We start from the raw sequence: 17,886 nt of genomic DNA, 5'->3' as shown, positions 1-17,886 counted from the left end.
ATGAAGAGGAGCTAGCCACTATGGGTGTAGGAGATGTGCTCAGCTGTGACATGACCCTGCGAAACACCGCATCTGCCAGAGTGGAGTCATCCGGTGTAGTGTCTGCCTCAGTCATAACAGAGTGGGCTCCTCGAGCTCCCCCTCTACCGCCACCACGAGCATCACCCCGTGCACCAGGAGGACGGCAATGAAGAGTCCAACACCTATCCTTGGTGTGTCCAGATCTCCCACAATGATCACATTTAAACCTATCTCTGGCACCTCCACTAGTACCACCTGTCTCAACTGCTCTGTCTTCCACATGGTTAGGCCCCTGGCCTCTACTACCTCCACAGGTGTCCTGGAAAGAACTAGAATTGAGAGTTGACCTTTCAAGAGATGATGATAGAGCTGGTTCCATGGTAACACATCAAGTCTCCTCACTTTGCAAGTAGCTACACACCTCATCAAGAGATGGAAGAGGGGACCGACCTAAGATCTGGAGCCTGATTGGTTCATAGTCAGGGTTCAGGCCACCAAGTAAAGTGAAGACTCGCTCCTGTTCAAGGGTGTGATGCACCTTTGCTTTATCCTCTGGATTGGTCAATTGAAGATCCCTGTAGTGGTCATACTCCTCCAGAAGACTGATATAAGCATTGTAGTACTCGGAAAAGGTCTTGTCACCCTACCTCTTTGAATTAATTATTTGGTGAAGCTGATAGACCTTGGCAGAGTCACCAACCCTGTCAAAGGTCTGGGAGACATTGTCCCAAATAGCCTTGGCAATTTCTTTTCTCATAAACCTTCTCCCAATCTCGGGCTTCATGGAGAAGATGAGCCATGTCATAACTGTGGAATTTTCTGTCTCCCATTTCTCATAGGTAGGGGAACCAGGCTCTGGGGCTTGAATAGCACCTATAATGTACCCAAGCTTCCCTTTACTCCTAAGGGAGAGCTTCACTGAATGTGACCAGTCAAGGTAATTGGTGTTGTCAAGCTTCACAATGGAGATTTGTGGATGGAGGTTCTCAAAAACAGCTTGAGGGGCTGTTGGAATGGGCTGTGAATCAGCCGAACTAGCCCCGAAGACATTCGAATCAGCCATATTGTAAGGAAAAAAAGCGACACTTGACCATAAACAAGAGTACCCAAACCAAGTGGGGAGTACACACTCAACCCAAAGATGAAACTCAACAGAAGAATCGAATTTCAGCAAGGTAAAAGAAAACAAAAAAAAACATGACAAATTTCACCCCAATACTCTCCAATGAGGAACACAAACTTAAACAAGCTCAAAAAACATCACACAGAGCTGTCCATAATCAGTCCTCAACCAAGAAAGCAACCATTTGCAGTCCAAAGGCAGGAAAAGAGGAAGAGAAGCATTCTCGGTTTTACCTGGGCAGGAAATGAGACTCCACAAAATGGAGCTATGCTCAAACAGGTCTTGTAATCAGCAAAGGGGGACATATGGAGGATAATAACCACCCTTGGGCGATTATAGTAGTCCATTCCAAGACTCAAGCTCATGCCGAGGGAGAGAGAAACCAGACCTGCAACTTTCAGCTGGCAAAAACCCTAGGCAGTGGCTTGGTGCTCTTAAAACTTCAAGAGAGCTTCAACTCAGCTCAAATAGCATCTTCAAACACTTGAATAGGTTACATAGAACCTATTTCATACTTCTCCAACAAGTTCTTCACATAGGAATTTCCTCCTTGAAATCCTTTATGACCTAGGATTCCAAAGACAAGAAAAAAGATAGGAGAAAAAGGCTGAATACGACTCTCAAACCTAAAGCTCTGATACCAAGTTGGATTTTAGGTTAGGGATGCAAGTAAATGAAGGAGAAGAAGTTGGAAGAAGAAGAAGACAAGAAGGGAAAGAAGAAACTGTTTCGGTTGTAATTCCTTGAGTAGAAGAGACTTCTCCACTCAGCTATATTACTTCATTACTAATGATAAACATATTACATCCACCTCCCTAGGGACGTAAGAGATAAAAAGAGGAAAAAAGAAGAAAATACATAATAGGACTGCTGGAACTTAACCAGTTCCTAAAGTACCCTTCGACCAAAATATCTAATAACTCTAACAACATCATAGCTAGTCGTGTAACTGTCCTATAAAATTTTCTTTTAAGTTTTAAAGGAATACACCGATCACACAACACTCCAGACGCACCTCTCCACTTCATCCATCCTATTTTAATTCTATGTGAAACAGCATCCTCTATATCACCTTTTTTTATTTATGATTGAGCCCAGATACATAAAATAATCACTTTATGGAAAATCTACCTCGTCTATTTTCACCACCTCATTATCCGTCATAGTGTAACTAAAGTTACACACCATATACTACATCTTCAATCTACTTGTCCTAACCTTTTAATTCTAAGGTTGATCTCCATAACTCTAACTTGGTGTTAATCCCCGCTTTTGTCTCATCCACCAAACAATATCATTAGCAAAAACATACACCAAGTGACCAAGGAACCTCATCTTGAATGTCTCTGGTTAAATTATGCATGATAAGTGCAAATAAAGGGCTTAAAGCTAACCCTTGATGTAACCTAATTGTAATTGGGAATTCATTATTTTGACCCCTCCACCCACAATTTATACACTAGTCACCACACCATCATACATATCTTTAATTATGTACATATATTTACTTGAAACACTACTCTTCTTTAGTACTAGCTTTCTCTAGGGACTCTTCCATAAGATTTTTCTAGGTTTAGACCATATGGAGATCCTTGCAACCTCTACATCGTTCAATGAGTCTCCTAAGTAAATAGCTCTTGTCATGGATCTTCCTAGTATAAAACCAAATTGGTCTTCATAATAGTAGTTTCTTGTCTCAGATGGGTTTTAATAACCCTCTCCCATAATTTCATAGTATGACTTGTTAGTTTCATGCTTCTATTGTTATTGCAGCTCTGAATATCACTTCTTTTTTTTTTTTTGTAAATCAGAAGCACAATGCTTCTCCTCCATTCATCCGCCATTTCCCTTATGCTCAAAATCTTATTAAACAGCTTGGTTAGTCAAGATAAACCACATATTCCTAAGCTCTTCCACACTTCTATTGGGACCTCATCTAGGCCTAATGCCTTGCCTACTTTCATCCTCCTTAAAGCTTTTTTATTTCAGAAGCCCTAATCTTTCATAAATATCTACGATATGTGGTGTCTTGATGGGTAATGCAGTCTCCGGGACACTATACTTGAATTGTCTTCATTTAGTAGGCTGTAGAAATAATCTTTCCCTCTCTCCTTAATGTCCTCATCCCTTGTTATACTTTACCATCTTCACTTTTAATACATCTAACATGGTTCAGATCTCTAACTCTTCCTTTCCCTTATCTTAGCTATTTTATAGATAGTTTTTTCCCCTTTTTTTTTTAAACCCGAATATTACCTGGGACCCGGGCCAGCCCCTAGAATATTATTAAAATCAATCAATGAATAAAGAATACAAGAGCGGGGGGAAACGTACCACCTTACCCCAACCCATAGGAACACTCACTCTCAACTCAACTCTGGACTTGCCCATACAAATTTAAACATCTATTTCCTTAGAACAGGCAAACCAGCCCTATCCTCTGATCCTCTCGAAGAATACGCTGCAGATCACCCGGCAGCCAGCTGCCAACGTGGTAACTGATAGAGGAACCAGTATCACAGGCCAGGTTGGCCATCCAATAAGCCGCCCTATTACTCTCCCTATAAGCAAAGGTGACCAGCGCCCAAGTAGAACAAATTAAGGCCACGACCTCCTAGAAACAATACTAACCCCTCCAGAGATTACACCTCTTATGATTAATCATTCTAACAGCGGAAGCAGAGCCTGAGTTAACCACAACATCAGAAAGACCCAAATCATGGCATAACTTCAAGCCATCTCTCAGAGCTCTCATCTCGGCCAATGAGTTAGTGCAATCACCATAGAAATGAGAGAAGGCAGCCAAAACAACACCTTCCTTATCCGTGATTACCCCTCCACCCCCCCACCAACACTAGGATTGCCTCTACAAGCATCATCTACATTAAGCATCATCGAGACAAAAGGCGGGCACCAATAAACAGTAATAGGACTTTTCGGCCAGGCAGGACCGCAGGAGTAGCCGAAAGATCCAAAACCTGCAGAATTAAACCATCTCTAGGGGAAGATGATCGCCCGATCTTGGACGGGTACGTAAGGCTTCTCACCCAGCTCTTAACGCATTCAATAATAGCACAAGAAGCCCGCCTACTTTCCCCATGTCTTCTGTTGTTCCTTTCCTTCCTTAACTCTCAAACAATCAAGGATGGTAAAAGCCCTATAACATAGGCGCATAGACTGCTACAACCCGCCGACCCATGCCAAAGAGAATACGACCTCTGACGTCCTGTGAAGGCAGCAAATCAATATCAAAGACACGCGAAAAGAACCTCCAAACCTTCGCCGCAATGCCTCCAGCAATCAGGCAATGGTCAGTGGTTTCCCTTTTAGGCCTCCCGCAACAGTTGCACTAAGAAGCTAGAGGAATGGCTACAGTCATTAAAGACTCATCTGTGGGGATTTTCCCATTAAGTAGCTGCCAAGTAAAAAATGTTATCTTCGTAGGCATAGATTGGGTCCAGATCCATCTATCGTAGGCAACCTCAGGCGACCCGCACCGCACTTCATTCCAGGCCGATTTTGTTGTGAAACAATCATCGCTATTGATAGTCCATACCATTAAGTCATCCTTATCTGAGAAAGTAAAATTTCCTTTAAGGATGCTTTGCCTCACCCCAGCCGAATCAATCCGATTCAACAACTCATGCTTCCAAGTGCGATCCTCATTTACTGCATCCTTAACACGCAAAGTGGTATCAACCTGAAGGGTGTTGTCCACATAATCTAGCAACGGACCAACCCCCACCCAATTATCAAGCCAGAAAAGGACATTTCCAACACCAATTAACCACCGTGACTTTTCCAACATGAAATCTTTAAAAGCCAAAGCACTTCTCCAAGATTTCGATTCAAGGCCACTCGACCCTGCCAAAGCAATATGATTACCTTTAAAGACTTTGTCCTGAAAAAGCACTCCGAGCGAGCGATCAACAAGAATTCTCTATAAACCTTTGAGCCTTGAGACAGGCCAAAATCCTCCAACAGTCTAATCCTTAACCCCCCTTCTTCAATCGGCCTACAAACCCTTTGCCAACTTACCCAGTGCCTCCTTCCCCACTCCGAGCTCCCTCAAAGAAACTCCTCAAAGATGCCATAGATCCTCCTAAAGATAGCCTTGGGCGGCTCCTAAGTTGCAAAAACATGGATTGGAATAGAGGCAAGGACATGTTTTAGCAGAGTCACATGCCCACCAACAAATAAAAGCTTTCCTTTCCAGCCAGCTACCTTGTTTCTTATCCTTCCAACCAAATCATCAAAGAAACAAACTTTAAGCCTTCCAGCATAGAGAGGGGCACCCAAATAAGTTATCAGCAGCTCCTTTCTCTCAAACCCTGTGACGGTCCCCACCATTCGAGGCCTAGCCACTGAGGAATTTTTGTCCAACATGAAACAACTCTTTTGCCTATTCAACAGTTGTCCCGAGAAACCTTCATACCTGCTTATAAAGCCCAAGATTTGTTTCGGCGAGCGCTTCAAGCCTCTAGTAAATATAATGGTGTCATCGGCAAACAGATAATGGGAAATTCCAGGACACCCTCTTGGAAGCAGGAAATAAGATTCCCGCCCCTCTGCAAATAGATTTTTAAGCCCCCTGCTAAGCAACTCTTCCGCCAAAATGAAAACGGCAGGCGATAAGGTATCACCTTGTCTCAAACCCCTGGTAGAATTGAAGTAACCCGAGACAGAGCCTCCCGTAACTATAGAAAACCAGCAATTTCTCTACGCCTTCCCGATTAAATCAATCCAAGCATCAAGAAAGCCAAACCTCGAGAGCACCAAATAGAGGAACTTCCACCTCCAGTGCGATCATAAGCTTCTCATCCATGTCCAATTTGAGAATCATGTTGCTCCCCGGGCCTTCCTGTTTAAATCATGGGCGATCTCTTGGACAATAGAGATATAATCATGGATACACCTGCCCTGAACAAAAGCTCCCTGCTCTTCTGCTACTAAGGAAGGGAGAAAAACAACCAATCCAGAGACAAAAATTTTGGCAATAATTTGTAGGAAAAATTACAAAGGCTAATAGGCCGAAAATCAGACATTACCTCAGGACAGTCCTTTTTTGGAATGAGCACCAGATTGGCAGAAGTGAAACTTCTTGAAAGACTGCCTCCCTCAAAAAAATCCTTAACCGCTACCCAAACATCACTACCAACAACCTCCCAATGAGCAGTGAAGAAATGCCCAGAGAAACCATCTGGACCCAGAGCATTGTCACTCAACAAGGAAAATACCGCCTCTCTCAGCTCCTCCAAAGACGGTGGAACCAATTGGGAGATATTGTCTTCCTCCGACACCACCTGGGGAATGCAGGACAGCAGGTCCTCATCAACCAAACACCCAGAAGTGGCGAAAATGTCTGAGAAGTGATTCACAACCGCCGCTTGCACTCAAAAATCCAAGTGCCATCTACCGCTTTAATTTTCGGAATACCACCTAATCTTCTTCTGACATTAACCATAGAGTGGAAAAATTTAGTATTTCTGTCCCTCCTTTAACCATGTTACCCGAACTTTTGCCTCCAAAATTTCCACTTGCAAGAAACCCCCGCTAACATCTTCTGGTTTCATCTAGGGCCCCAAAGGAAACAGGGCTAGCAAGAAGGTCATAAGCTACCTCCGCCCTGTTAACCTCGTCCTCTGCATCCCTAACATTTTGACGGATATTGCCAAAAACCTCCCTATTCCACGAACGGAGAGCACCACGCAGACGTTTAAGCTTCGAGAACACATAGAGTGGTGACCCAACAACTGGCAATTCCCATTGGCTCTTTATGAACTCATGAAAGCCCCTCCTCTGTGCTTAGATTGTTATAAAGATCTTCATATTTCTTCACCCTTGCTTTTCACACAATCTTCTTAGCTTCATTTTGGAAAATTTATACTTTTTTATATCTCTTACATCCTTAATCCTTTGTCATATCTTAAAACTAGATTTCTTAGTCTTAATGGTTGTTTGAACCTCATCATCCCACCACCAAGTCTCGCTAGAGGAATGACGTTTTCCTTTCGATTCGCATAGGACATCTTTAGCAACCTTCTTAATACAAGTAGTCATCTCATCTACATCATATTAGTGTCTCCCTCAAAGTCCGACTTTCCGTGTTCATCAGTAAATGATTTCAAAGTATCTCTTTTTAAGCTACATCAACTTATCCCAAGGAAAATAACCTTACACCTTTCTTACAATTTTGTGAAGCATGGCACTTATCCATGACCACTAATCTATGTTGTGTGGTTAGGCTCTCCCCTAGTATAACCTCACAGTCCTTGCATAACAATCTATTAGACCTTCTAGTTAGGAAGACATCTATTTGGCTACTATGTTGCACACTTTTGAAGGTAACTAAATACTACTCCCTCTTTTCAAATTGAGTGTTAACAATGGATAAATTATAAGCCACAGAAAAATCTAAAACTGAGATCCCCTCCTTATACCTCTCTCCAAAACCATATCCTCCACATACACCTTCATAGCCTCTAAGATCTCTCCCAACATGTCCATTCAAATCACACCCAAAAATAATCTTTTCTCTTTGACTAAAGCCATGCATTAATCCATCCATGTGTTCCCAAAATTGTAACTTACTACTTTCATCTAATCCTACTAGGGGTGCGTAAGCACTAATTATATTGAGAACGTCTTTCTCCAACACAAGCTTCATGGATATAATCCTATCTCCAACCACATCATTCTTCAAGTCTTTATCCACTACTGTGTCCACTCCACTCTATTACTTTTATCCCCGTAACCAAAGTTTAAAGTTATCCAACTCCTTATCTTTTTTACCCTTCCATCTTGTCTCTTGAATACAGGTTATGTTATTCTTCTCCTCATAACATCTATCAATTCTACACTCTTACCCATTAAAGATCCGATGTTCCAAGATGCTAACCTAATCCTATGCTTTTGTACTAGCTTCTTTACCCGTACTCGTTCCTTTGTGCAAGAACCCTTGCCTACTTGTTACAACTTCCAGGTGCCAAAGCGGCGCATCGTTTACAGGGGACGCCCTCGCTAACTCTTACTCACTTTTCACTACAGCTGTAACATATATAAAATGAATAGAAGTATTTCCCAAGCGACTTTCCTTACTTCCATTTTCTCCGTCACACAACCACTGCCCTTGTTCCAAGATCTCACTTTATTGTTACGCCGACCACCAGGCCGTGAGGCTTTCGCAGGGGATGCATTCTATTTACATTCCCGTCTCTGTCATAGTGTAGCGTGTCGCTTATTCTGACAGGGAACACCCTAGCACAACGTAGATGATATAAGGTTCTAGAATTCATGTTAAAGAGGTTTGGCCAGGGCTTTTTCCGGTGCCAGCTCCCGACCTGATGCACCAACCCTCCTCCTTCATCCGGGCATAGGACTAGCAGCAAACGGGCAGAGTTATTCACCATTACATCTGAATGTAGATGTAAAATGCCTTAAAATCTAAAAAAATGGGTGGAAAATATACTATGCTGTCTACACTTTGCAAGAAGATAAAGGGAATTCAATGCTAACACTATAAAAGTGCGGCAGAATTCCAGCAGAAAGAAGAGGAAGAAAAGATGTTTTCCTGCAGGCTAGGTTGGTTTGGTTTAATTCAACTTTGTGTTCAAACTATGGCCTGCGGTTCAAAGTGGTTCAGTTCTGGTTCTTCTAAAAGTTGGTGACATGGTACCACAAGGCCGTGAGCTTGTTTTTAGAAGTTTCTTCTCTTTATTTTATTCAGAATTTCTGTTGCAATAGGATACTCCAAATACCGCCATCGACTGGAGGAAATAAGGGCAGTTTTTGAGTCAGCTTCATAGTTCAAGGTTTCGACGAAATTTCGTAACATTTTGTGAAATATTTCGGTTTCAACGTGTTACGTAATGTACTGGGAAGCAGGGCTATTTGTGTCTAATTCCTTATCTACTTTTTTTCCTTGTTAAATGATCATGATAGGAAGAGCTCCTATCGTAAGGTGTATTTTCTGTCTAGCTGTCTTAGGTTGCTTTAGTATTATTTGGTTTCCTTATTTAGAGTTGTATTATAGGTAGGATTCTTGGTAGGATATCTACTAAGATTCTTGGGCTGATATTATAAATAAGAGGCAACCCACAGTAGTCATGTATTCTGGACTATCGTGTTCAGCAACTTCTCTACATGCAGATGCTAGTAACAGGTCCTGGTTTGTCACAAGGTATCAGAGCTGTAACAGTAGCTGTTTTGAGAGTCGATTAAGGTTCTCTTGTTTGCGGAGTACAGCCACCTATGCTGTACCCCCACTTTGTGAAACCCTAGTTGAAAGAAGAAATAACTATGGTTTCTTGAAGACTGGAAAATAATTTTCAAGTATCTGCTATCATTTGCTGGTTTTGCTGAAGTACGTTTGCTGAAGTTCATTGGCCTGGATTTGGGATCTCTCTCATAACTGCAGATATCTGTACCAGAATCTGTTATTGTTTGTTGGGTTTTCTGGTTCGAATGCTTGCTGGCGTGGCGATTTGCTGGCCATATTCTTGTTGAAATCGATTTTCTGGTATAACGCAAGAAACCGAAACAAAACCTACCTGTGATACCACTTCGTACCTGGTTTCGACAAGTTTCAACGAAATTTGGCAAGTATTGCATGTTTCGACCTGGTTTGACCGAAACTGGTTGAACCAGTGACTTAAAATACCCCATCCCCATTTGGCATATTTCGACCGAGAGGCGAGAGCACCTATGTTTTGCAGGTTTCAAATCATCCAAGTACATTTTTGCCAAAAACTTTGATTTTTACCCCAAATCTCTTCATTCTTCACTTGGATTTTGGATTGTCATCCGCAAACAACTCTTCTACATCTTGGATTGGAAGATCAACTTGAAGGAAAAGCAAACAACAGTTCTACACCTTGGGTTTTGGCCTCTCTCGTATAGGCTACCATACCAACAGGGACTTTTGAATTGATCAACTCTACAACTACAAAATTTTGTCCAAGTTAAAAAATCAGAGTGTTGCGGTCCAAAGACGGTGGTTTGCTAAACCTTCAACTCTTTTCATCAAAAGTTGAGAGTGGGGACAGATGTGATGGGAGGAGACTCAAAATAATGAAAAATCTCTATATTTTGGTCGAAAAACACAAAAAGAAATACCATTGTCTAGATCTGCTCCCATGGGAACCATCTTGAACTTTGGTTTTTTATGTTGCAAGGTACTACATAGATCAAATAAGTACATAATATCTGATAAATGATTTTTGCCAAATCCAGAATAATACCAATCTAACCCATTTCATGATTAGAATGTGACCAGTTAACCAACCAACAAAAGTCCTAGTCAGAACATATAAATGTTAATTAATCTGGCTAAAGTTGATCTGGAAGCTTGCCAAAAATCAGAAGAGCGTTTGGGTAGACTGGGACTTTTCTCAGCCGGTGGGTAATGATTCCATCTGGACTGCCACTCTACTTTCTGATGCTTATCAAGGTACTAAAACTCGGAACTCGGTACCAACTCGAAAACTCGGAACTCGGTACCAACTCGACCCTTGGAAAAACGAGTCGAGTCAAGATCTCGCCGAGTTGGTGCATTTGTTTTTTTTTTCCGACTCGAAGCCTCCACTCGGTGGGTTTTAGACCTAGTTTGGGTCTGAAACTTAGTATTCAGCTTATTTTAGGCCATTTAAACACAATGGCACTATCAGATTTAGCACAAACAAAGTCCAGATATGAGTTTCACTTTGGACCATAGGTTGGTAGGCGACGACGTACTAAAATACCCTACTCTACACATAATTTAGTAATAGAAAGCAATCAAAACATTCAATTAATGTAAACCAACTTAAATAAGCATTAGAAATGTTAAAGTGTACAATACATCAATCTTTAAACAAATGTTACATAAAATGTGATATGTTAATGTATTCAGTCCCAATATGATCCACATAGAATTCCCATGTCATCGTGTTGTTGTAGTTCAGCACTCATATAAGTGTTGTCATCAACATATGACAAGTCCCCTATCCTACGGTATAGAAGAGGCGGTTGCCATGAGGTGTGAGATCCACTGCTACTATCATATTGAGGCATATATGGGTATGGTTGGTTTGGGACTGGGAATATGGGCCCAAAACCAGACCCAGTGCTTTGATTGTCAAACTCATGTGTTGACTGCCCAAACTGACTGCCACTATATTCCGAACCAATGCTCTCCTGGACATAATCATAGTCATGATGAGGCTGAGATGAATGCCAAGACTGACGCTCACTAGTAGTATCTTTACTCATGCTTCCAAAACTTGCAAGCATGGTGTTCATACTCATGTCATCATCCTGAGCCTTGAAGATATGTAGCTGAATCCTTTAAATGTGCAGCTGATTCAACTCTCCTGAAGTTCAAAACTTGAAATCCACACGTAAAATGAAGAAGGAGCTTCAAATGGGGAAGAAAATGGGCTTTGGACAGAACTCGACCGAGATATGTCGAACTCTGTCGAGTTAGGTAAGTTTTAAAGAGGTAGATGGGTGAGTTCCACGAGATCTCAAGTTACCCGAGAACTCGACCGGATAGCGTAATTGTTAAAATCGTAAGGTAACTCGACTTGATTTCTCAAAAACCGAGATCTCGCGAGATCTCGAGTCTCGAACCATGATGCTTATTGAGTCGGAGGAAGATCCCTAAGCTCAAGCCTCTGGTTCTTGGGATCATCAAATCTCATATTGATGACGGCTCCTCTACTAGATTTTGGCTTGACCATTGGCATCCGCACGGAGTATTCCTTCATTCAGTGAGTGATAGACCTATAGACAGCTCAGGTTTCAGCAAATTGGACTTGGTCTTTGACATTATCCGGTAGGATGGTTGGCCTCCTACTCCCTGTACATCATTGTCTTTGATTTGGAATCGCATTACCCAGCATTCCTAGAAGACCCATGGGAAGTGGTGATATTGTCTCTTGGTCTGCCTCATCTTCGCGGCTTTTTCCCACTAGGTCTGCTTGGGATCTAATCCGGACCCGTGGCTGCACCAAGACCTGGCGCAATTTGGTTTGGTACAAAAACCACATCCCCCGCCATAGTTTTACCGTCTGGAGGGTTTTCAACCGCTGCCTCCCTATACAGTTTTTTCTTATCCGCCACCAGATCCCCGTCCTCTCCCCCCCCCCCCCTCCCCGCCTCTGCTGGTTTTATGATCAAACCTCTGAATATGTAGATCACCTTTACTTTTCAAGCTATTTTTCCTAAGCTGTTTGGTATGGTCTCTCAGCCAAGTGCTGGCCTCGGAGACGTATGATTCTTCCCTTCCACAGGGAATGGATCTGGGTAAAGACATCATAGTTATCAAGGCGGTGCCTTGGCGTCCAGGCTCCTTGGACTTCTTGGGCGCCTTGCCGCCATGGCGGTGTCGCCTTGGTTTTTGACAGACTAAAACGCCATGGTCGCCTTCCCGCCTTGATAACTATGGTCAACATGTCCTATAGTGGGAAATCCTGTTGTGATATGGTGGGAAATTAGGCTTTGGTGCTGCTATTTCTCATTTTTGGCTTGAGCGCAACCTGCAGACGTGGACATCCAGATCTAGAACCTACCAGCAAATCTGGAATTCCATTATGTTTGAAGTTAAATCTAAGTAATCTGGGTTCTCGGGTCACTGCGTTGACTCCGCCAAAAATAGGGGTATTGTAAATTCCTAGGGCCTTCCCACTTATATTTTGCAATCCCATGCCTCTTCCTCTCCCCCTTTGTAATAGCTGGGTTTCGTTTCGTTGTATATTCTCCTTTTCTCCTCTTCCTTGGTAATGAATTTTTATTCACCCAAAATAAATGGCTCCTCTATTCTTCTAAATATTTTCTCCCCTTCCATTTATTCTCTTCTTCTTTTTTTTTCATTGCATTTTTTAATTAAAAATAAAAACAAAAGAAAAAAAAAGCCATTGGTACTCGATGACAAGTTAATAAAGTTTATTTGACTACTATCGTAAGTTCCCAAGATGTCCAGCAAGCAGTGAAGTAATTAAACAAAGAAAAAAGAGAATTAACTTAAAAGGAAAATAGAAGGTGGATCTCCAAGTCTAGATCCTTTCAGCAGATTTGGAACTCCATTATCTTTGAAGTTAAATCCAAGATTCCTGGGTCTCCAAGGCGCAATGTTGACTCCCACAGAAATAGACTTATTGTAAATTCGTGGAGACTCTAACCGTCTATTTTTCAAACTCATGCCTCTCCCCCTTTGTAAAGGCTGGGTTTTGCTTTTTTGTATATTCGTTATTCTCTTCTTTGGTAATAATTTTTATTCACCCAAAAAATAATTGAAAGGAAAAAAATGTTCAATAAGGAAAAGGAGGAATGCACACCGTGCTACTCATTCCAACATGTGACTCGTATATCCGAAGTGATTTAGGTCTCTTAGGTTGAGGATGTTTAAAAACATACTTTTCCTGTCAAAACATGAACGTGAGCCTCAATAAGAAAATAAGGAAACAAATGACAAAAAGAAAGGACCAGCAAATAAAAGAAGGATCACTTATAAACTATTTTAATTAAACATCTCAGGTAACTTCTTTTTTTCCTGAAGAGTGGTGGAAGTAGAGAAACTGGAAAAACATACCTCTTCTGGAGGATCATAATATATGCCATTGTATGGAATTTCACCTGGTGCTTGTACAGAGAACTTGATCCAGGCAGGAATTGAGTCTTTGATACCAGATGGTGTATCCATACGAATCTATGATCACAAGATTACAAAAGCTTTAGTGCAGGCAGCACACACTGTTGAAATCCCAGTTGTCAGTATTAATAGCATGATACTAAGAATAGATGGGCTAGAATATGCAGATATAAACATGTTTCAAATCATGAAGATGGCCTAAACAAGTTTCCAGAGAGCTTCATAGAAGCATGATAAATACATCAGGGGACCAAAATTCTTAACATAATATATTCTACAGAATTACCTAAATCAGGGGAATTTTGATTTGTTGGATGCGAGGAATTAATAATCTGAGGTGGTTGTAATTATGATTTGTTGGATGCGAGGAATTTTATAACTACATTTCATATGGATACCATGTTACTAAATCAGAAGCTATACTAATAGTAACAGGAAGAGACAAGAAGAGAAGGAAGTAGGGAAAAGAGAAGAAACCAATGGGAAAAAAACAGATCCCAGCTGACCTCAGTAAACTTATTTATTAGTAATCCAACAAATCATAATTACAACCACCCCAGATTATTAAGATATTATCAAAACACCCCTGCAGAATAACTAATTCTCAGAAATACCCCTGCAGTACATCAACATAATCAAATGGTAATACATCCCAGCACTTAAAAAATAATTCATAACGGTAGCACAAAAGATGCAGACATTACAAAAGTGATGGTTAATCTGTCCTTGTTACAAAACTCCAGCTGCTGTCCCCGTCTATTCTGGAAGACTGAGTTCAGCGAATATTAGCAACTGTAGCAATTTTAGCAACCAACTCCAATAGCTAAATTGTAACAGAAGGTATAATGAAATGTTTTGGTGACAGAAGGTAATTGTGGTACACATAGCTAAAGCACTGAAGCTACTTGAGCTGTAGTAAAAACCCATTGTCATGGGGTGGAAATGATGGTACTACATGAGAAACATGTGCTCGGTTTGTCTCATGGAAACCAAACTATATATATATGTATAATATATATATAATAGTTGCTAGGGCGCCTAGGCAACCCAAGGCTTTGGAAGGCCGGTAGGGCCCTAGGCACCCTAGTAGTTTTTTTTTTATATATATATCCATTATATCTAGTATAGCAATAATATAATTAGGCTTGCAGCATTACACCAAAAACAAAATAGATTGAATCTATGTACTAATTTGCCACTATATCAAGCAACAACATTATGTTAGAAACAGCATTATTTAGAAGGGGGGGGGGGGGGAACATAAGTAAACAAGAGAAGTGAATAGTGAAGTTCAATTTCTTTGTTAATTTTTTTGGGTACTAAACGATCTCATGCTTTTCACCTATACACAAACTTGTACACAAGGCAATAAAAATGTTAGAAATAGCATTATTTAGAGGGCAAAAAACATAAATAAAAAAGACAAAAAAAAAAATCAACCGCCAAAGGACCTAGGCACCCTCCTTGTTAAGTTAGAATAACAGCCCTTAGAAACCTACCGGCCGCCCAGGCGACGCCAACTATATCTGTTCATTTGTTTACACAAGCCTTGACCAGAGAGAAGCAATATTCAATTTGGAAACCTGTGCTTCAGGAATGTTAGATTCCCAGAGTTTCAGTGTAAACCTGCCTCCCTTCTTTATTATTTATTTACATTGTGCTCCCACTCTTACTTTTTACTTAATTTCTGTAACTACTAAACAAAGAGAACAAATAAGTGATTACTACAGTCAGATGCATGCATACCATCAAGTTTACTAAGTAACAACCTGGTTGCTAAACAATTTATAAAACAACTGAAAAGAAAGGAATCTGCTGATCAATGGGGAACAGATATTAAGGATCTAAATTTCAGAAAGAATCCACAAGAATCAGAAACCAATTCTATTACACATCAGGCAACCATTACCTTTACTCGAGAGCCATGATAAATTGGTGGTGAACCATCAGCATTGTTGGGCAAAAAGATCTCCCAGACACCAAATTCATTCTGAACACACGGTACAATTGGGCATCATGTAGTAAAAACCAGTAAGTATCATTGTATCGAATTATATATGGCTGAACTAATAACCAAAGCTCAAGCACTCAACAGGAATAAAAAGCCCCATGGGCTGCAGAAGTAAGAGACGATAATGTAAAGATCTGTTGAAGACCTGATTAGGTTATTGAACCAAGAACATGAAAAGGTACCATGCAATCTCTGCGCGGTACGGTGAGAGACCAGATATACAAATCCTCACTATGCTTTAAATATAACAGTTCATTGTAATATACAAAGTAGATCATAGTTGGAGAAAAACACCCTTGTACAGTTATGGATCATAATCTCTATGTTTTACCAATTGATACGCACCATTTCATTTATTACTTGTCAAATATAATTCTCATTTTGTAATTTGTATGTGTAAACACTAATAACAGGGTAACTCATGCTGATTAATGGTCGTCTTTGCTTGAAAGCTATCATGGTTTCTTACGCATGAGTCTTCTTATAGTTTTGTAGATGACGTACACCTCTTTTTACTTTTAACTTTTAATGATAAATACTAAATTTTAATGCTGATCCCCCAAAAAAGGCCAACTCATGGCTTAATTAGTTAAGTTTCTTTTCTAATAGATAACTGAAACTTTATTATGGGAAATAGTAGAAAAAGATATGTTGTAATATGGGATCAAGGGTAAAATTGTCCACGATCTCAATGGTGACTTTCGGAGGATGGAACTAACAATGTTAGAATCGTTATGGACCAGGAGGAGCCAAAAGCCGTATCGCGTGAGGCGCTCACGTTTTTTGGCTGGAACACAAATGACTTTTTGGTTATTGCATTCCATCTCAAGCTGATCGATCTCCAATTCGAGTGTCCTTGTACCTATTCTAGAATGAATTGTCCTAGGGGTAATTGTGTCCTTATACCTATTTTAGAATGTTCTATATCATAATATAAATAAAGCATGGCGCTCTCGTGATCTCGCCCTAGCCCATACCACCGGCCTCCACCACCCACCTTCCGCCAGCCCTCCACCACTTCCGCGAGCCCGGCCAGCCTCCGTCGGACCTCCACCAACCTCACCAACATTCCGCCTTCCTCCCAGGCTCCTGCGGCCCTCTCGCCCTTCCTCTTTCTCACGGGAGTCGTCATTTTCCTTGTCGCCATCCCTTTCTCACCCTTGGGGGCGAGTTACCTCCCACCAAGGGCTGTTTCTTGACATCCCTATGCGTTAAATCTCTAGGGATTTTTTCTTGAGATTTTTTTTTACACCAGCCACCATGCATGACAATTCCGAGATTACATCCGCTTCCTCTGGCCTCGACGGTACGTCGCAATGCGACTTTTTTCCGTTTCCAGCCAGCTCCATTAAATTAAATGGAAGCAACTATCTTTTATGGTCTCATTCTTGTGTATTTGCTATCGGTTCCCGTGGCCTCTCTAGCTACATCAACGGAACCGCTGCCAGGCCTACTGACGCTGGTCCTGCACAAGATCAATGGATGAATTTTATTTTCTTGGTCATGTCCTATCTGGTTAATTCCATGGACCAAGAAATTGTCGGACGCTACCTTTTCCTTGATACGGCTTCCAAGATCTGAAAGACAGCCCAGGACACATACTCTCATGTCGGGAATGCTGCCTAGAGTTATGAGCTTCGTCAGAAGATTCAATCGACCAAGCAGTTGGAGTTGTCCCTCTCTCAATATTATAATAAAATGTGCACTATGTGGCAGCAATTGGATTTTTTGGGCACCTTCACTGCTACCTGTGATGTTGACGGTACGGCTTTCCGAAAGTGGGAAGATGGGTTGAGGATCTTTGATTTTTTGGCTGGTCTCAATATTGAGTTTGATCAAATCAGGGTTATATTCTGAATCGTGATCTTCTTCCCACTCTTGAGCAGGCCTATGCAATTCTTTCGGTTGAAGACAGTAGGCGTACAGCCATGGTTACTCCCACTACTCAGGAATGATCGGCCCTTCTTTCTGGTTCTCAATCTTCTTCCCGTGGGAACTCTTCCCGTGCTATTGGTGGTGATCGGTCGACTAGTGATCGCCCCTATTAAATATGATCATTGTGGGAAGGAATGGCACACCAAGGACCGATGTTGGAAGCTTCAT

The 17,886-nt window shown here is 41.3% G+C and overlaps 1 protein-coding gene across 3 annotated transcripts in view; it reads right to left on the bottom strand.

The window, feature by feature from the left end:
• LOC122650262 (1,4-alpha-glucan-branching enzyme 2-2, chloroplastic/amyloplastic-like) overlaps window positions 1–17,886 on the bottom strand; it is a 139,233-nt gene that overhangs the window by 75,806 nt on the left and 45,541 nt on the right. For all 3 annotated transcript variants that reach the window (XM_043843623.1, XM_043843622.1, XM_043843621.1), the window contains exons 7-9: window positions 15,682–15,762; window positions 13,713–13,829; window positions 13,459–13,542 (exon numbers count right to left, since the gene is read on the bottom strand). In XM_043843623.1, coding sequence (XP_043699558.1) covers window positions 13,459–13,542; window positions 13,713–13,829; window positions 15,682–15,762 — 282 coding nt within the window. The remainder of the gene's footprint in view (window positions 1–13,458; window positions 13,543–13,712; window positions 13,830–15,681; window positions 15,763–17,886) is intronic.

The sequence above is a fragment of the Telopea speciosissima genome, chromosome 2 (genome assembly GCF_018873765.1).
Source record: "Telopea speciosissima isolate NSW1024214 ecotype Mountain lineage chromosome 2, Tspe_v1, whole genome shotgun sequence".
NCBI classification, from domain to species: Eukaryota; Viridiplantae; Streptophyta; class Magnoliopsida; order Proteales; family Proteaceae; genus Telopea; species Telopea speciosissima.
The sequence above is the reverse complement of the archived record's forward strand: the minus strand, read 5'-3'. Positions and strand labels throughout refer to the sequence as shown.